General features: G+C 39.2%; 1 protein-coding gene across 1 annotated transcript in view; it reads right to left on the bottom strand.

The window, feature by feature from the left end:
• ENPP2 (ectonucleotide pyrophosphatase/phosphodiesterase 2) overlaps positions 1–21,882 on the bottom strand; it is a gene marked incomplete at its 5' end in the record, with an annotated part of 105,388 nt that overhangs the window by 68,755 nt on the left and 14,751 nt on the right. The window contains 1 exon segment of the mRNA XM_082601212.1: positions 4,422–4,524. Within this exon segment, the coding sequence (XP_082457338.1) occupies positions 4,422–4,524 (103 nt within the window).

Raw genomic sequence — 21,882 nt, 5'->3', positions numbered from 1 at the left:
CCATACAGCAAAGTGAACCGGCTATATTATACATATATCCCCTCCTTTTTGTATTTCCTTCCCATTTAAGTCACCACAGAGCAGTGAGTAGAGTTCCCTGTGCCATACAGTAGGTTCTCATTAGTTATCTATTTTATATGTAGTAGTGTATATAGGTCAATCCCAATCTCCCAGTTCATCCCACCACCCCCCCCTTGCCCTCCTTGGTGTCCATACATTTTGACCTCATCCCTTAGAAAGTAGCACTTACATATAGGCCTGCATGTCTGTATCTCTGCTTCCTAAATACATCATGTTCTATAAATACCTATTACTTAGGCATCACTATTCTCTCCTCTTCACAGCTTCCGAACCAGATTTCATAGACAATTTTTTTAATAAATAGGTCCACCTGGGAAGTTTTCAAACACCTGTACTTTCAATGTGTTTTTAAATACAACGTCCTCATGTAGAAAGACCTCATAAACTACAAGAAAACACATTTCTAGATGATCTGAATGAAATTTAAGACTTTAATTTCACTTATAAACCACTCAAATAGCATTTATGAGAGCAGTCAGTAGTGTAAGCCTGAACGACTTACAAATCTGCTACCAAACAATGAAACATCATTTTATATAGCAGGTATTGTCAACTTGATAGGGTAAAAATTTAGACACTGACCTTCAAACAAAATTGGAGGTAAATTAAGTGTATCATCATATACTTAACACTTTATATTCTCATCAGTCTTAGCATGGCATTTTGTTTTAAAAAATCTTTTTGGATAAAGAGGCAACATTACCCCCATTTTCCTGGTTGGAAGAGCAGAGCTCTAGGCCTAACTTGAGTTAGCAAAGGCCTAGCTGCAATTTCAGATCATCTGACATTTGCATTAACAAAGGATTTTTCAAATTATGTACATAAGCTCTGAATTTTAGATGTTCTTTTTAAGACATAATCTTGGAAGATATATTCTATTTGAACTCTATTGAAGGTGGAGATTTCTGGTTAATGCAACAAGATAGAAGATTCTGTATCGTTTTTAAGATAAATGAAAAACCACTGCACCAAAGCACCAATTAATTAACAATGAACTGAAAAATCCATGCCCTTCTTAAATTCTAATTCAAATTATTTCATTCCATTGACTTAAACTCACTCTGATTTCTACACTAGATTTAACATAAAATCCCATGACGTGATAGTCCCCTTAATTTTCCTTGCAGAGTAATGACTGATATATCTGTCAGCTTTGCAGTTCCTACATGCTGCCACCCTATCATTTAAGTGACTTTTCATTGTAAAATGAGGACTGAGCTTTCCAGTCTGTATTAGCCAGTTATTCACAAGCTTATAAATTTCCCTTTGTCTTTCAAGTATTAACTTGCTTCTCTCAGAGGATATCCCATTTCCACCTGGAGACTGGAAGAGTACGTATCACCAACTTCAGTGAAATAGACTCCACCATCACACCACAAACATACACATATGCACATTACATGAGTGCACACACACTTGTATACACATAAATTCGCTTGCAATTTTAAAGGTAAATCAAGCTGGCTACATCAGATGTATGGGACAAGGATGTCAAACTGAATTGCACATATTCTTTACATTCTCTTTGAAAAGTTACTCCAGCCATCTCATTTACCTGATGGCCCATTACATTTACCCAACAGAATTAAAATTAGCTCTGCTCATTTCATATCTTCTAATAAATCTATAGATCTTCTATGATCTTGTAGAGGAAATCCTATTCTACCATGATTTCCAATAGATCACAATATCCTAACAAAAAATCCAGCTAACAAGTGTGCTAGTTAATTAATTATAACAGTTTGCACTGCCACAGCCTTGAAACTTAACACCTCAGTCTGTAGTACAGCAGCAAGGGTGTGCATGAATATAGAACATTCTCAGCTACAGTTGAGGACTCTGAGGACCTACATTTGCTAAACAAGAAACTGAATGCTTGTGAATGAGAGGTCTTGCTCCCGTCAGTCTGAAGCTGGCCGTATGTCAATACCCTTTATGTTCCTTCTATTTGGTGGAAAGATCTCGAAGCATCTAGCTTCCCAGGATTTCTCTGGAATGTGAAAGCGTTGTTGAAAATAAACGTAGCAGCCTTTCCTCCTAGTACCTTGTTCTAATGCATAAGTAATCGTTCACCCAGTGTTTTCTGATGTGTAGGCTTTGCTGACAGAATAACCAACTACATGTGTCATTTCAGGCACATATAACATTTAAAAAGATGAAAATGCTTAAATTCTCTGCACCATGCTCTCACCCAGTTTCCAAAGTACATCTTGGTCTTTATTCAGGAGGAATCATCCACAGTGTCTAGACAGCCAGTAAGCTATATCAACAGACAATTTAAAATAAAAAGTGTCAGGTATACCAAAATCCCAAAACTCAGACTTAAATGGCGTTGTGTCCCAAGACTAATACTTCTTAGCCATAGAATTTTCACTAATAAATTATTTTAGAAGATACCATAAAGGCTGAAAATAATCAATGATTTAATTAAATAATTCAAGAAGCGAATATTTTGTAGTATGTTTAAGATCACTTAGATTTATAGATGATAATTTAGATTATATTACTTTTCCAGAAGTAGCACTGATTCATTAGTTCTTATAGTTGTTCTTAATAATGTATGGAAATAATTTATTATACACAAAATATACTCAAGGATTAGTAAATCTGGTCTATATTTTTCAAGTTCTCCTGAAGAGAGCACACACATTCAAAAGGCAATGAAACAGAGTAGACAGAATCATGGGCTTTTTGTTTTCAAATCCAGAATGAAAATTAAAAATCATCTAGGCCTGTTCCTTGTCATACAACTAAGGAAGCAGAATTCATAAGTGACTTCCCCAAGGTGGCCCAGCAAGTGATACAGATCCAGGGTGCCAGTCCAGGACTTTCATGACCATTTTCCAAAGAAGTCAACTTTGAAAATAATGGGTGACTTGATTTTACAACGTTCATCAGGGAAATCGCTTTTAATATCAATTTTAGCCAAAGTAATATATTAATACAAAACAGGAAAAAAGTTCCTTTAGGGTCCATTGGAAAGAACCAGCAGTGGGCTCTCAGGATGTTAGCTTGCCCACGTGACCAAACTAAGGATCCAATTCCCCCCTTCCAGTCTGAACAGTTACAGTCAGTGTGAATGGGAGTTATACTTGTCTGGAAGAAGAAAAAGAAGTCTTTGAAGAGAGCATTTGCTACCAATAAAAACAGGATTCTCCAGCCTAGTGATCTACTTTCCTCCCCTTCCCCAACAGAAGACAATTCATTCTGTTCATTTGGCTCCCTGGGGGTGCAATTTTTGTGATCTATTTTCTCACTTTTCACCCCAAGCACACCCCACTTGGACTCACTAAACTATTTCTAATATAATTTTTTCACCCTTACTCAAAAGTTACTTGCTTGATGTAAGGAAGACTCAGTATTCCATCAATGTGTGGATCGTAACTTGGCTAATACGTGCTCATGCTGGCTAAACAGAGACAGGTGAGAGTCTCTTATGAGTCAGGTCAAGAAATACAGCGCAGAGAAATACAAAATGCACAGGAAGGCAGACAAACCTGCTGAGATGTCAGGAAAAGTCAAGAAAAGATTGCCCCATAGAGTACCCATTACTTAATATGTAATTTTTATTTATAAAACCATCAGCAGCTCCAATTTCCAGGAAATTAACCAACTCATTACTTAAGACCTGGTCAGTTAAGCCCCTCCATCTGCACAAGGAGCTCCTTCATAAGAATTCCCACACTGCTTATGGCACAGTGTATTGTAAAAGGAAACTCTTTCACTTCAGTTCTATTAGTTAAGTCAAGGCACACTATTAAAACTGACCCCTCCTCAGTCCAAAAGAAAAATCAATGAGTGCAACTCAATCTTGTAAGCTCTTCTAAGCACCTCCTCTCTTTTATATTTTTCCTGTTCTAGGTAAATCTTAATCTCAGAGCCCTGAAGTTTCACAAAGAGAGTTCCCTGCCTTTTTTACTTCCATTCCTATTTTTCTCTAGGTCAGAACTTTCTGGAAGCAAATACTACATCTCATACCACGTGACAATAAATCAAATTCATGTATCTTTAATATCAAGCCAGCACCTGTTCTCACCACTTCTGTTTCAGCCTTGTCAATTCACAAGAGCTTTAATATTATCTTAACATTTAGAAATTTCAGAGGACAGAGATTTAAATAGCCAGTTATCTAGCATGAAGAGATCATAAATGTTCTCTCATTAAACCACATTATCCTATCTGAATTATACACAGAGCTGCTTTTATTCCAGAGACATCTAGGACTAAAGTAGTTACACTGCAAGATTAGTTTAGAGATGAATTTCTTAATGAGCTGACATTGATTACCCAATGTATAAAATTTTGAAAAGATTGAAAATGGGAATAGTTGCTACACTTACCTGTAGGAGGGCCTTCATCCCATCCTTCTGCCCTCTTAATTCGATTTGCTGTGAATCCTAAGCAGATATTGACCCCAACAGCAAAAGTGAACAGGGATATTACCTAAGGGAATAAAGAGCTCAAATTGTCAATGCAGCCAGACAAGTCTAAATCAAATTCCAGGAAGGCAATGCAAATGACTTCAACATCACCACCCAATCTTACAACTTCCCAAAGGCACCATACAGTGCTGTCTTCATTTTAGAAACAAAAAGAAAATTCAAAATCAGGAAGCAGCTCTGAAAACCAAGGCTTTCCCCTGGCATTCTGTCATTCTCCTACCTGATACAGCTGGCAGGAGTTTCTCCTGGCCATGGCAGAGGGTTCTTGGAAAGCCTTTTGCAGTGTGTTCTGTTTGCCTACACTGAATGCACTGCTTTTTGGGGCTCTGAGTCCAGTCTATTAACTACAAGTAATCCCACCTGGGAGGTTGACAGGCTCCTCTGATTTGTCCACAGCTTGATTTCATCACAGTTTGTTCACAAATCGCAGCTCTGAGCATAAGAAGCTTGAAATATCCCTCTCCTTCTCTCCACCCCCTATCTGTCCCTCCCCTGACACACAGATACTTTCATGTGGTTTCCTCTGGTAACATAAGGGTTTCTTATGTCGCTGTAGCCAATAACACTGCATGTTCATTTTTCTTTCCTCCTAAAAACATGGTTTTAAAAAAAGAAACCAAATGCATTTTATCCGATAAAAATGAAACAGAGCCATAAAAGGGTTTCTACCCACTCTAAGCTTTTAAGGTTTACAATGTAGTTATTCAATGCAGTCAACCTCACGACTTCATTTTTTTTAAAGGAAAGTTTTATAATTTATAAACCTAATAACTTTCTCTGTCTTGCCTATTTATTTATTTTTCTGGCAGTTTAAAGGACCCTGTCCCTTTTGCCACATTCTCAGCTACTCCCGACTCCTCAAATATTTCTCACGATGAAATCTCCCACGATTGTAACTAAACACAAGAGATAGCATTATGTTTCCCCATGTTGTTGTTAGAGTTTAGAGAAGTAACTTTTATCAAAATACTGGGAATGCCAACTAAGCAACACAGAGTTCTGCCCGGTGAGGAGGGACAATATAACTTCACATCTCTCTGCCTCTTCCTCCCGAAAAAACTGTCAGCTTGGGTTTTGGGTTTTTGGGGGTTTTTGCTTTTGTTTTTGTGTTTTTGGAGGGGTGTGGGAGCAGCAGGGGTGGGATGGGAAAGCTTTATTAATGATTGAATTGAGGAAGGAAATCTCAATGGCAGCAAGAATTTGGCTGTAAAGAATTGCTTCCCTAGGTTTCTCCCTGATAAATTATCATCTAGCCACCAAACACTGTGCCCTTTGATGCTATCGTGAGCATTAAAGTCTCTTTACTAACCTAGTTGGCAATCAGGAGACTTCTAAAAGAAATCAAGGCCTCAAAAGCTGAGAGGTCTTTAAATACTGTACACTTTTAGGATTCAAATGAGGGAGGAAAGCTTATCTTTGGATTTTCTCTGGCCGGACCCGGTGACCATGGTTCTTACACACAGCATATGTGTGTATGTAAACAAATACGGCGCTTACCATGCAACAAATTACTGAGGAAGCAGTGGCTCAGCTCAAATAAAACCTGATAGCACAAAAGCCAGAACTTGTTTATGGTGGATTGCACATTAGTCCTGGGTTTCATTAGATATTCTAGAATTTAGTAACAGCTAATTGAGCAAAAGAAAAAAACACAGTGCCAAACTTTTAGCTGCCTTTCTAACGTCCTTTTCATTTCACAGTCTTGCAGAGATGGCAGGCTTATGAATTTTTCTATAGACGTCTCTTGCTTTAGTCTGTGTGCCATACTGAAATGATTTGGGATCCTGCATTTAGCAAGGCTTATGAAAGACGTTAACCCCGCGTAAGATTTTTTTTACTCTTTATGTTCAATTCCAAGATGCAGGCTTGCTTTTACAGAGGACAACTCTAAAGCTAAAAGGAAAATATCAAGGCAATCCTGTGACTGCACTGTATGCCACAGTGTTCCAAAGGTGCTCCCCTGCCCTTGCCAACTTCCCCAGCCCTCACCGGAGTCCAGCAGATTTAGAATCTGTCTGACATTTGACGGTAGGAATCCAGCATGAGGACAGTGAAGGCTCCCCTTGAAAAAAAATGAGACTCAGAAGCCAAACATTATCCATTAATTTTTTTTGACATGCAGAGTAGCTGTGCAGGGGGGAAAAGTCTGAAGTGTAATAGCCAGGTTGATCCAGAATTGGCTTCTGTACAGCACTTGTTACCAATTATCTAAGAGGATTGAACTCAGCCATTATTTCTGTTAACCATCTGCCAAAGAACTTTGTCTTCTACCAGGTCATTGTGTGCATGGAATACATTCACACACTCACACACACACACACACACACACACACACATGCACACACACACCACACCTAACACAGTTACACAGGATTTTACTAAAAGACATCATTATAAATTAACTGTCAGTAGGATGACCAAAGTCCCTATCTTGGGCATCAAATCAAACACAAAATAACATTACCCCTCATTATCTAAAATTGAGAAAACGAAAAAGCCTGATAACGCATACCGCACGTCCAGAAACTCAACTAAAATGACTGAAATATGTCTAAAACCTTCTATAACAAAACCGAATCAAGAAAGTTCACCTGCTCTGGTATTTAAGATTTTGGGTATAAGGTCAACCATGGTTGGGGTCAGTAAACAAGAAAGTGTATGAGAAAGACTAAAATTAACTTTCAGCTTGGTTTATTAATCCAGCCATATTTCAGAGAACACTGCCCCCTGGCAGAAGAGAACCCAAACAAATCTGACAAGTCTCAGGCCCTAAAAATCATTCTGTGGTTCTCAAGTTTTATTGGGCATAAGAATGACCCTGGGAACTTGTTTAAAATGCTGATGCTTATGGTCTAAACCCCAAGATTCTGATTCATTAGCTCCAGGAGGTGGGGAGAAGAAAGGGGGTTTAGGAGCCAGGCAAGAACTGACACAATAGGCTATTCTGATGAAAGCAATGTAAGGACCACATTCTGATACAAATAACGTAAGAACAGCAGAGCATTAGAATAAATTACTCTGAATCAATTAATTTCTGCCCTGAATGTTGACTTGCTTGATCTAATTCATAATGTAATTTTAATATACCGTTAATAGCAGTCACTACTAATTGGACATTAAAGTTTCAATCTCAATGACGAACCGTGGCTATTCCTCCATGGGGATCATCTCCAAACTGTAAGCAGCAGAATAGTATTTTATTTACTTTGCTGGTGGTACGAAGCAGCAGTGTGTGTATTGCTTAATTGCAATACAGTAGTTGCATTTATACAAATGCACAGTCCATCTTTTCATGAAATACTTCTGTGAATCCTTGTTCCCAAGCCCTGATTAAGGTAAGAGGGCTTGAGGTTAACAGTGAGATTTGAAAGATCTGTAATTGAGGGTTGTTCTTGCCTCCTGCAGTAATTATGAAGCATTCATGAACGGATTCAAACTTTATCAATGTCCAGCTTCTCATTGTGCAAAATTAACTGCAATCATGGTGGCTTGACTTGACTTAATTCTAGTCCCAGGATACTTCTAAGACTATGGTGTTAGACAGTCACTGACCACTTGATTTTCAGGGGTACCACTTAGCAGCCACTACAGCACATACACCAGGAAAGTAAGAAAACTGCACCCATGTGTATTCTTCCTATCCTATTTTAAAACTCTTTAAGTCTTGTTTTTCAATTCTGCTGTAGTTGAGGACTATTAGAAAATTCAGAATAAAAACCGGACAACAGTCTCTGCAAAGGGGATTTGCCAATCTAAATGGAGCAAAAAATCATGACAGCTAATAGAAAAACAAGCAGGCTCAATCACTCCCACAACCCAGGACTGCCTGTATGTATAAAGTAGACACCACTTAAGAGTTTAAACCACAGAGGCAAAGTTTTACTGGTAATCTATGGTCCCGGGGGGTTTCTCCAGTGGAGAAATAGCATACGCCTATTCAAATGAAAACAGTACTTGTGTTATTACTTATTACACAATTGAAAGCTGAAATCAACACTGTCACCTCTTTCAATGACATCAACTTATATCATAAACTTCTATGCATTACATTTACTCCCAGTGGAATCTGAGCATGAGCCCCTGCACTGGAACACTCTCTGAGAATATGCATTCATTGCACAAATGTTCATTAGCTCCTACTGTGTACCAAGCACTCTTCTGGGCACTAGTTCTATACGAGGAGCCAAACCAAACATAGTCCCCTGGCTGCATATCAATCAAATAGACACAGAAATAAATGTAAAATTGCAGCTGCGGCAAGCATAGACGTAAAGAAGTCAATTATGTTATGAGAATGTGTAATTCAGGTTTGATGTGGTCAAGAAGGTCACGGAAGACTCTGAAAAGTGTCAGATGAATCGTGATTTGAGGGATAGAGGGGGGTAACTAGATAAGAGAGGAGAAAAGGATTCTAGGAGGAGCGAACAGGATCCGCAAAGGTTGTAGGCTGGAGACACCAGGCATCCACCAGAAGAAAAGACAGCCCGTTTGACTAGTTCAGGGAGATAAAAGGGAGCCTGGAGTGAAATAAGACTGGAGAGGTTAGTAGAGGTCAGTCCATGTGGGGCCTCATCAGTCTTGTAGGGTGGTATAGTCTTTATCCTAAAAGCTTTGGAAAGCCTTTAAAGGGTTTAAGTCGGTGGAAGCTTAATTAGATATGAGGCATTAATCTCTGTACAGTGTGGTTATGAATTGGAGGAAGTCAAATGGATACAGTAGATTAGTTTGGAAATGACAGCAGTAATCCAGACAAAAGACACTGAGTGATATTTTGCACCAAGAAAATTATGGTGTTGGTGGAGAGGCAGAAAACTGGGAGAGTTATAGGAAAAGGACTTGTTAATGCATTGGGTATGGAGGTTGAGGGACAGGCAGGCGTTAAATGTGATGACTCCTGAGTTAATGAATATGCAATGATCTTGATGACCAGTAAAGTCACTTCTTAAATTTTAATGGGATTATAAGAAAGACTTAGAGACATGTATCCATTTGCTAACACTCTAGAATTAAATAGTTAACATAAGGAATCTCGTTAATAGCTTTAAAACGTGTCAGTAGTCTTAAAAATCTTCTAAGGCAGTGGATTTAAAGTAAAGTTATAGTAGACTTGAAAACTTGAAAATACATTTATTCATAATTAAGGTTAAGAAGAATTACCCCCCAGGAAATAACTCAGCTTTGTTCCTAACCATAGCTTATAATAAAACATTTTCAAACTCAAACTCAATTTAAGTTTTTTTTTTTTTTTTTTTTTTTTTTGGCTACCCTGAAACGTGCATGTAAAAGTCCAGGTGAATGAAAGACGTTTGAGTCTACTTTGCCATGTGGACTGTGTAACATCTGAGCACAAATCGGTGGGTATGTGACTAGAGAAAATTGCTTTACTAAAAGTATCAATACAAGGTTGAAAACGCTCAGCCTTTACCCTCCAGTCTCACATAAGCAGGCTGAGAACCTGTTGCCAACTCCACTTGTAGATAAAGAGATGGAGGTAGGTGACATCTCAAAATGGTAGAATGAGTGACTGAGTTTCTAGAAACCATGCCTCCTAAGCCAGTTTGGTCCTCTTCCCACTATAGCGTGATGTCTCTCTATGAGGCCACACAAGGGCCTCAACTCGACATGTTCAAAACACAGCTACCTCAACAGCCACCCTGCTCTCCAACTTCTTTTCATGGAAACCTTAAAACCACTTTTTGTTCTACAATCCTTTCATCTCTTGTTTCTAATGAGAAACCATGTCTGCAGACTCTCATTATTAATTACAATTATTACTATCCTTTATCAGAGCCTGCTGAATGCCATTAATACCGAAATTATCTTTCTGTGTGATTACTTTTAGAGTTATCTCTTCATCTTCATTCTTCTGGACACACATTAGAAGTTCATCTCACAACTATTCTTCCTGTGTGCATTCTCTTCCCCCTCCAAACACCATTTCACTGAGGTCTCTCTTATCCAACTTGTAATTCATTTCCATTCCTTACCCAGAGAGCCCTGCATAAAATACAGGCAAATCTGATGATTTTCCCCCCCAAACTGAAAACCTTCCAGTAGCTTCCTATCACAGCAGTTCTCAAAGTGTGATCCCTAGGAGGGTCAGAATCACCTGGAAACTTGTTAGAAATGCAAATCCTTGGGTCTTACCTAAGAAACTCAGGGGTAGAGCCCAGAATCTATGTTTTAACAAGCCCATCTGGTGATTCTGCTGCAAATTTGAGAACCACTGACCTAGAGGATCAAATCCAAACTGCTTAGCAAGGTGCACAGGACTCTAAATCCAAAATTAAACTCACCAGATTCGAATCCCAGCTCTAGCACTGTTTAACTGTGAGACCTTACATGACCCTTAGGTGAATTACTTCTCCACCTTAAGACTCAGTTTTCTCATCTGTATCCAGCTCATAGGATTCTTAAGAACACTACATGAAATAATCCATGTAAATTGCCTAGCACAATGCCTGACACAGGAGAATGCTAAATAAAGGGTAAGTTTTCTTAATTTGAGAACTATTTGCTATTCCCTGATTAAGCTGTGCTTTCCTACATCTTCGTTCTTTAATATACTTTGTTGTTTTAGCCTAGAATGCTCTTCTCCACCTACTCCCCCTGGCAAACTCCAACATATTCGTGAAGATTCCGGTCAGGTGTTACTCCTCTGTGAAGCACCCCCTGATTTTGCCCTTCCCGTGCAGAGCAATGGGCCTCCCATACTGTCTATAATCTCTTTTTAGGCATCTCTATCCCTTGTGGTCCTTCAAATGCAGGGACCAGTCATCCTTGCACTCCACAGAGCTTTGAATATTTCCTGGGATATAACAAACAGACAATAAATGTTTGTCTAATGAAGCACTTGGCATCAAGAAGTTTAAATTGGAACTTGAATTGAACTTGAATACTTGCTCTCTTACTAACTAGCTGTGTCCCTTTAAGCCCATATTTATTCATCTGTAAAGCAGGATTATTGGGCTAACTCAGTGGTTTGAAACACTTTTTTAAGCATTAAAACCTTATTTTCAAATAAAATCTCAAAATGAATACCAACATCTAAATTTGGAGCTGCTCTAGTGGGAGTGGGAAGCCAGGATCCCATCTAAGCAGCCACCTCCCTTCTCTCTCTGGCACTTTCTCAGAAATGTGGAAATTCAAGCAGTACAATTTGTAAAAACAAACAAAAACAATCAATAAGTAAGTTAATTCCACTACTTAAATACTTTTCTAAACCCTACCCTTTGTTGTAGTATTCATATACCTACACACACACCAAAATATGACCCAAATTACCCCCAAACCAGATCTTTCATTGATAAATGACAGAAACTCTCACTCTAGTCAGACTCTTCCCCCCAGAAGTCCAAGCTAATTTCCACACTTCTCCTTATGCTGCTTCTCAGCCCTGCTCCTCTTTCCACTGGGCTCATACAAATCTTAGTCAATCCATTCCTTTCCCCAAGGCTCAGCATCTTAACAAGAACCCTCCTCACAACTGCAATACCCACCGTGTTATCCTCAAGAACCTATAGATTCTACCCAAAACATTTATCTCTTGTTCTTTAGTGTTGCCTGTTTTATTTAGGTATTTTCTCTCTCAGCAATAAGCATATAAATCCCCAGAGAGCAGGGGAAAGAAACAACATGGTATAGAGGCTCAGAGTCTGGATTCTGGAGTCCAACCAACCTAGGTCTACCACTTTTAAGCATGAGACCTTGCTTAACTTCTCTAAAACTCAGATTTCTTTTAATAAAAATAATAATAGTTCTCATCACACAGGGTTGATATGAAGACCAAATGATATAATACATGTTAAGCAGGTAGGTCAGTACTTGAACATAGGAAACATACAAATATTAGCCATTATTAAATACAGGAGGATAAAGACTGCATCATCTACTATCATGTTCATGTAACCAAAAGTGGGGTCCGGCTGCTCTCTGCTCAAAAGCCAATAAAGAGGCAAGGCTGGTGGAAAGGAAAGTTTGCTTTATTTTGGATGCCAGCACACGGGGGGTGGGGGGAGGTCAGATGCCGGTTCAAAGGCTGACTCCTCCCCACTCCCCGACAATCATGGGCAAGAGATTTTATAGACAGAGGGAAGGGGCTACATGCAGAAACAGCACAGTCAGCTCTGACAGTCATCTTGAAATTGGTCACTGGTGGTCTGACCAGCCTCGTCTTGATGGTTTTAGGTATAGTTAATCTTCAGTTCCAGGGTCAGTTTGTCTCCATTTCTTTGAGGCAAATCCTCAGAATTGTGGCAGCTCATGTCATTGCTATAGTCATGTCATAATGGTCATCCTGTAGTTAACTTCTTTCACCTGGTGGGGGTTTCAGTATCTATAAGACAGCTCACAGGATATGGCTCAGAATATTTTCTATAGCCCTTGAGAAGGAACTAAAGGTCCTTGACTATGCTTAATGACTAAACTATTATTATTTGGTCTCCTTTGACTGTTTTCCTTTGTTTCTGCATTTTCTCACCTCTCTGATTAAACTTATTCTTTGGCTAAAATCTTTCCACAGACAAAAGGCAGGCTGAGGATATGGGGGGAACGGACCATAGTGCCCTGCTCCATTTCATTCTCAGTAGGTAGCAAAAGGCTGGGCACATAATAGGTGCTTAGTAGTGACAAAGGTTCTAGGAGAATTCCCTTTACTTATGGAGAGATTACATGTAGGTTTAAGTTAGACATGTTATGAACAACTTTTTTTTTCACATTCTCTCTAACCATAAGAGAAAATGGGCAGCACTTATTTGGAAAAGGGTGCAGTGACTCTGGAGACAGCGTTGAAGGCACAGGTTTTAACTACAATAATAAAGACCTTCTATTTGAATTGGAAAGTCCCGAGAATTTGAGCTTCAACTCAAGAAAGTTGTTGAACTCAAACCTAAAAGGAAGTTTATACTTGCTAATGGAATGGCATCATCACATGCTTAGAGTACAATGGTACCCTCTCAGGGAGGAAGCAAAACTGCCATTTCTGTGATTCCCCTTGAAATCAAACAACAATTAGTGACATTCAGCAAAGTAGGAATAGAAAGAAACTTCTTCTGCCTAATAAAAGATTTCTTCGAAAAACTCACAGCTAACATCATACTTAACAGTGAAAGACTGAATTCTTTCCCCCTAAGATCAGGAGTAAGACAAGGATGTCTTCTCTCACTAGTTCTATTCAACACTGCACTTCTAGCCAAAGCAATTAGGCAAGAAAAACAAACAAAAGGCATTTAACTTGGAAAGGAACAAAGAAAACTATCTCTAGTCACAAATGACATAAACTTGTACATAGAAAATCCTAATGAATCTGTTTAAAAAATATTAGAACTAATAAATGAATTCAGGAAGATGGCATGATACAAGCTAAATATTAAAAATCAGTTGTATTTTTGTACACTAGCAATGGGCAATCTAAAATGAAATTGAGAAAGCAGCTGCATTTACAATAGTATCAAGAAGTCTAAAATACTTAGTAATCAATTTAACAAAGGAAGTGTGAGACTTGTATTCTGAAAACCAGACAGCATAATTGAAATATATTATAGAAGACCTAAATAAATGGGAAGACAATCATGTTCATGGATTGAAAAACATTATTGTCAAGATGGCAAGAAAGTGAAAAGATGGTCCACAGAACGGGGGAAAATTTGCAAATTATATATCCGACAAGGGTCTAGTATCCAGAATATGTAAATAATTCTTACAACTCAGCAATAAAAAGACACATAGCCCAATTTTTTAAATGTTCAGAGGATTAGAATAGACATTTCTAGAAAGAAGATATATAAATGGACAATAAGGACATGAAAAGATGCTCAATATCATTAGTCATTTGGGAAATGCAAATCAAAACTACAATGAAATATATACTACTTCACACCCACCAGGATGGCTGAAATTAAAAAGACAGAAAATAATAAGTATTAGGAAGGATGTGGAAAAATTGGAACCCTCACATATTATTGATAGGATTATAAAGTGGTGCAGCAGCTTTGGAAAACAATTTGGCAGGTCCTCAAAGTGTTAAACACTATGTTAAACATAGTGTTACCATATGACCCAGTAATTCCACTCCTAGGTATATACCCAGGAGAATTGAAAACATAGTCCACACATAACCTTGTACACAAATGTTCATAGCAGAATTCTCAACTGATGAGTGGACAAACAAAATTTGGTATATCTATACAATTAAATGTTATTCAGCTATGAGAAAGAATGAAGCCCTGATACATGCTAAAACATGGATGAACCTTGGAAACATCATGCTAAGTGAAAAAAGCCAGACAGTTATATGAACTACCTAGAATAGGCAAATCCATAGAGAAAGCAAGTAGATTAGTGGTTGTCAGGTGATGTGGAAGTGACTGCTTTTGGATATGAAGTTTTGTTTTGGAGTGTTGAAAATGTTCTAAAATTACATTATGGTGGTGTTTGCACATCTCTGTGAGTGTATTAAAAACCACCAAAATGTTCAGTTTAAAAGGATGGATTTTATGGTTTATAAATTGTATCTCAAAAAATGCTGCTAAAATAAAAGAGAGCTAGTGAGATTATTCTCACAGTGAAGCAAATTCCAAAGCATCTGGACCCACAGAAAAGGAATATTAATCCTGATCTGCTGCTTGGGTCAGTGCCTTCAAAGCTGTCTCCAGAGTCACCTCAGTTACCCTCCAAACCTGATAATTAACAGGAAAACTGAAGCGTTTTGAGTTGTGGTGTGGACCTATTTTAACTAGCCCCGATGTGTGATGAAACCTTCTACTTCCCTAAAAATAGGAGGATTTCCTGGGACTCCTTTAGAGCACTTCAGGGTCTCTGCCATTCTGCTTCATCAGTTTCCTGCTTCATTTTACTTTCAAATAAAGTAGCCTAAGAAGAAAACCTAGGGCATTGGGCTTGAATTTAATGGCAACAAACTGTAACCAGAGTCTGTGGAACAGTTGTGGGGATATAAGAACAATGCCTTGGAGCAACATGGATGGTCCTTGAGGGCATTATGCTAAGTGAAATAAAGTCGGACAGAGAAAGACATATACTGTATGTTCTCACTTATAGGAAGAACCTAAAAAAAAAAAAAGACCTCAAAGATACAGAGAACAGACTGATGGTTTCCAGAGGCAGGGGGTTGGGGAGGGCAAAATGGGTGAAGGGGGGTTCAAAGGTACAAGCTTCCTGTTATAAAATAAATAAGTCGTGGGGATGTAATGTATAGCATGGTGACTGTAGTTAATAATACTGCATTGCAGATTTGAAAGTTGCTAAGAGAGTAGATCTTAAAAGTTTTCATTGTGAAAAAAAATTTTTTGTGACTGTGTATGGTGATGGATCTTAACTAGAGTTACTATGGTGATTAGTTCTCAATATATACAAATATCAAATCATTGTTATACACCTGAAATGACTATACTATGATACGTTGATTATACCTCATTTTAAAAAAATGTCTTAACATTTAAAGAACATTTCTTTAATAAAAAAAAAAAGAAGTGGGTTATGAGTTAGAATAATTAAGGCTTGCTCAGCCTTCCCACTTTGCAGTCAATAAAACTGAAATGCTGCTCCTAGGCAAGGTCACAGAGCTAAAGTAGCTCTGGTTGGGATATCAGGACAGCTCAGGACTGGGTGAAGGAAAAGGGAAAAGCAAGTATGCATGAGTGGTACCATACCTGGCATGGATCAGACCCCCCCTAAGTGCTAGTATTTAGTAAGTGCCTGCCTTTTGCCCAGCAACATAACTAGAGATTTTTTTTTCTTTTTTTTTTTTTTGCAGTATGCGGGCCTCTCACTGTTGTGGCCTCCCCGGTTGCAGAGCACAGGCTCCAGAGGCACAGGCTCAGAGGCCATGGCTCACAGGCCCAGCCACTCCGCGGCATGTGGGATCTTCCCGGACCGGGGCACAAGCCCGCGTCCCCTGCATCGGCAGGCAGACTCTCAACCACTGCGCCACCAGGGAAGCCCCTAGAGATATTTTTATACATTGCCTTATTTAGCCTCATAAAGCCCTTCAGAGTATTAACACTGTCAACAAGCTCAAATTGGGCAACTTGCCCAAGTTCAAGTACATATTAAGTGGGGGAGTCCCCTTTTCTCCACGATTTCCCAATGAAAATTACAAAACTAGCAAGCTCTAAAAGGAATGGGAATTTCAACTATTTTCTAGAAGAAACATGATTCTATTAAAAGCAGAGAATCTGATAAATGTCTGATAAGTCTTGATACTTGATTATGTTTCCTATTTCAGAACATATCAGAAGCCACAGATTAACTTCTATTCTAGACTGACCCCCAAAAAAGGATCAGTTGGTAATGAGGAAGTGATCAGAGCCATGGGCATCATAACCGTGTCATTTCAAAGTTCCTAAGGGATCAGAGAGAATGCAGGTCATTGTCACACAATGGCTCTAAATTTTGGAGTGTGAGAGTTTTACAAATTCATATAGTGTTGATTCAACACAGATTTAGTAAGCATGCCCTATAATATAAACTAATGCTTAGTGAAAGCTTACTCTGTGCCAAGTACCACGTAGTATCAGGGATATTGAGGTAAAAAGCATGTTTTAATCGGAAGAAATGGAAGTCAACTCTTTGTTAAACATACTCTGGTGAGTTCCATCGTAGAGGTATCCAAGGGTTATGTGTGGAAGAGACTGAGAACTGGCTCCTTCAGTCTCTACTCCACCCCACTTCCAGGGAGCCCTCCTGTCTTGCAGGCTTTTTGTAGGATGAGTTATAGATACAGTTTATAGACTCAGCATAACTCTCAGTTATGCTGCTGAGATTGTCTTTATGTACATGAGATTTGGACAGCAGAATTAAGACAGGATCTCTCTTCCAGCCCCTTTCAGCTGTTGCTCTGTGCAAATAAGATTGTGGAAGTGGAATGTTTTCTGAAACATTATTTCAGTGTCCATTCTCCAGCTTCCTATGCCCTAGGAGACATCTGCGGGGGTGACAGAGATGGTAGCTTCTTGATTCCTGAATCATGGATACAGGGTATGTTCTTGAACACAATATTCCAGCAACAGCTAGCTGCCATGTACTACGTACCATGGACTGAATCGAAATTCAAAAATATCTTGACAGGTTGAAGTCAAAAGATTATAGAAAAAATAGAGAGAGAGCCAGATCAAACTGTCTGGGGTAAGATTCTTGAAATAGAATACAAAATTCAGTTATAAAACTTCACACTAGGAGAGACTAGAACTGAAAACAATCCTTGTAAAAGAAAGCTGGGAATTTTTGTCACCTGCAAGTTCTATAGGAGCCTATGCTTGACCACAACTCTAAATGACCTCATTTTACCTTAGGCTCCTCTAACAGACAATTACCGCTCAGATCCAGGAGAGAAAAGTTCAGCTGAGCCTGGCACTGCATGGACTCCGTCTGGACTGTTTTCACTTCTGGGTGTCTCATTTAAGTGACCACGTGTTTTAGGTCACTACAGAACCAGACAGCACTGAGAGAGGCATGACCAAGATGATGAGCAGTCCCTATTACCCAATCCATTTATTAATTCATTCATCTATTTGTTTATTTATTCAACAAACTTTTTTTTTTTTTTTTTTTTTTTTGCAGTACGTGGGCCTCTCACTGTTGTGGCCTCCCCCGCTGCGGAGCACAGGCTCCGGACGCACAGGCTCAGCGTCCATGGCTCACGAGCCCAGCCACTCCACGGCACGTGGGATCCTCCCGGACTGGGGCACGAACCTGTGTCCCCTGCATCAGCAGGCGGGCTCTTAACCACTGTGCCACCAGGGAAGCCCTATTCAACAGACTTTTATTGAGCACTTTGTATGTATCTAGCACTGGAAATGCAAAGTGAACAAAACGAAACTTCTGTCTCATGGATCTCACATTCTAGTGGGCGAGAAATATAATAATGTCAGGTAATTAATAAATGATAAGGAAAACAAAGCAGAGCGGAGAACAGAGAGTAATGGGAGGAGTTATTTTCAACTGGGTGGTAACAAAGGTCTCTCTGGAGAGATGGCCTCTGAACAAAAATCTGGATGGAGTGAGGGAAGAACCAGGTGTCTCTTGGGAGAAATAGCATGTGGGAAGGCTCTGAGGTAGGGAGAGCTCAGTGTGCTCAGGAAGGCCCGTGTGGCTGGAGTGGAGTGAAAGATGGGGGAGCAATTTCAGAGGACATCAAAGACTGGATCAGGTGCTGGTTTATGTAGGACCACCCAGTTCACAGTGAGCCTCTATGTTTCATTTTGGGTGTGCTGAGAAGCTACTGAAGAGATCTGAGTCAGGCAGTGACACGATCCGATTTCTGTTTTGAAAGGCTCACTCTGACTAATATTTAGAGAATGGATATCTAATGGGCTCCCCTCATGGTCCATGGCTGAGGAACCTGTGACCATGCCTCCTGGGTGCCTTGCATGGATGATGGGAGAAGGTGGGTGTGGTTGTCTTTCTCGGATATTTGAAGGGCATTGCACTTCCTTGAGCAAAACTAGAAGGTACAGAGAAGCATGTTTCATCTCATAATAAAATGAACTTTCTAGCCAGCCATGCTGCCAGAGTTCTCTTATAAAAAATGAACTCATGGTTACTATTCAAGAAAAGGTTGGTCTTATAAAGTAACTAAATTCAAAGGAAGATTGGCTATACATTTATGGTCCTTTCCAACTCTAGGCATCTATTATTTTTCTCTCTTCTTACAACTCTCTTAGGGAGCTGAGTTCTCTCTATATATATAATGACTAGCAAAGAGCTACTCAATTAAATTAAATAACCAGAACTTGGTTTTATTTTTCCTGAATAAATCCAAAGGAAAGGTAAGGATCCTATACACACCTTGTTCTTACTATTTCATTTCCTGAAGGAAATATACATATAGATATAGATAGGTATAGATAGATATATAATATCTATGGCATGCGCAATGTAATTTATGCTAATTAAAGGGAACATTGTCAGGAGTGGGCTAAGAAAAGGAGGAACACCTTTCACAAAATCATTTGATGGACTTAAGAGATGAAGCAATCTACTTCTGGATGGATCTAGAAGACAGGCATAAGACAAGCTGACCTTATATCTCCTCTAGCAGCCTTATAGGTAGGTCTCTTACAATCCTTTGTAAACAGAGAGCCACTGAAAAGTTGAAATCCGATAACCCCAGCTTGCCACTAGAGTATTATGCAAGAGAATGCAGAAGTCCTGGACCTTCCGTTGTCCTGCTAAGCTTCTGTTGCTCTTATGAGAGATATTATACAACTTGCTAATTATGAAAATCCTGGGCTCTCAGGCTTGGTTAGAGTCATGCCTCAGATGCTCACTAGCTGTGTGGCTTTGACTAAGTTAGAAAACCTCCTTAGACCTCCATCTCCTTATATGTAAAATGGGAAGAATCCCCTTACCTTCTCATAGGGTTACTGCAGAATTAAGCAAAATAATCCACGTAGCATTCATTGTTAATAATATCAGCTACCATCTATTGAGCCCCTAGAATTGCCAGACATTGTATAGGAATGAACTCACTGAATTCTCTTAGTGTTGCAAAGTACATATTGGTTTCTCTTTTTGACAGGGGCTCACAGAAGTTTGAGTAATTTGCCCAAGTTCACACAAGTTCATTCAAACTCGGGTCTGCCTAACCAGAATCCAGCTTCTAAGTATTTCTTGCTATAGTCCACTATGTTATACTTTGTTTTATTATTTTAGAAAGAAATTTCTCTAATCTCACACTTGAAGGCAGTTGAGAGTTTCTTTTCCTAGTGCCTTTAACAGTTCAGAAACAGAACAGAATTTGTCAAGGACAGTTTCTCACTTTGGCACCAACTACAGGTTGGGGCCATTTACCAGTGTACTACTTTTGTGTCATCGGACCAAAGCAGCTGCTTTTGCATGCCTTCTAGGTTTGGAGCTGGGTAAGTCTCAGTCAGAGACTTATAGCCTATGGTCCCATGTGACAAAACATTTTGCTAAAGATGCTATTTTCTCCTTTTCCCAGACTTTCCTCCCTTTCTTCAGCTGTTTCCCCTTCTTCTTGAGAACTGATAAAAATTCTGAAACTCTTATTTTTACAATTAATCTCATGTGACCTTACTATTGACAATGACCTGGTTGTTTCTCCCAGCGACAACACAGTTGATAAGATGCCAGTGCTAAGAACAAAGATCACCACCTGACAGAGCTGGGAGCAATCTTTCTGTATTGGGTCCTGGCCTGGCACACACCATATTCTACCCCTAGTAATGGCACTAAGCACAAGGACAGGTCCTGTGTGCTGGGAGCCTACAACTTGCTAAATATTTAACCTAGGAGTTAGCATTCATTCACTTGCTCATCCATTTACACAGTAAATATTTTATTGAGAGCATATTATGTTCCAGGCTTTGTATTTAGGCACAAACAACACCAGCAATTAACAGAAGAACCCAGATTCTTGCTGGAGCTTACATTTTTTTGAATGGAAAAAGACATAAAATATACAAATATGTCAATGAGTGATAAGGGCTATGAATAAAGAATAAAAAAGGATGGTAAGAGTGATGAGAGAAGGAAGTTAGCTCTTGACCTACACACATAAGGCCATTAGAATTATCCTATTTTACAGTCGAAGATTTGAACAGTTTGCCCAAAGTCACTCAGTGTTAGAACAGAGTTTGCCATATTCTGATACTAACAGTACTAAATACAGCAACAGTGATTAATAGTCACCATCTATTAAGGTAATTATACAATGGCATGAAGTAGTTATAAAATCCCATTTTATGAGTGAAGAAACCAAGACTCAGAAAGATTAAATAATTTCCTCAAGACTACATGGTAATGGTGGAGAAAACCCAGACTGAATGATTCAAGTTCCTGATTTTTTCACCACACCTTGCCTCCTGGGTTGAGTTTGTTTTGTCAGAAATTCGTCCTACTAAACTGAAAGATCCTTGAGGACAGGGATTGCCTCTCCATCATCTCCTGAAAGTTCCACAACGTCTGGCATAGAAAGTGTTGAACTTTCTCCATCTGGACCAGCCGCATTCTCCAAACAGACAGAACTCTAAATACCCAAGAAATATGGCTGCCAATTCTAACATTCAGACCTCCTCAACCTCCCTTGGCAGTGAGTTGCAGTGTGTAATTATCACTGCAGGCAATATTACCCTTGAACACCAGAGTGCCAACTGCATTCAGAGTTCACAATGCAATGGCAACCTGCTAGCATTAGCCTAAGCTCCCCAAAATACCCATCTTCCCAAGTGGACTTATGACCTGGACACACTTGTTTGCCTCTTTATTAGACTTGGGTTTGTCTAGGAATGAAAGGAATAAACAAGTGGGATGCACATGCCTTGCATTTTAATGAGGGCCAGGATCCTTTGGAGCAAAGAGGGCATTGTGATGCATTTGAAGA

Source organism: Mesoplodon mirus (assembly GCF_964341445.2).
Source record: "Mesoplodon mirus genome assembly, chromosome: 16".
NCBI lineage: Eukaryota > Metazoa > Chordata > Mammalia > Artiodactyla > Ziphiidae > Mesoplodon > Mesoplodon mirus.
The sequence above is the reverse complement of the archived record's forward strand: the minus strand, read 5'-3'. Positions and strand labels throughout refer to the sequence as shown.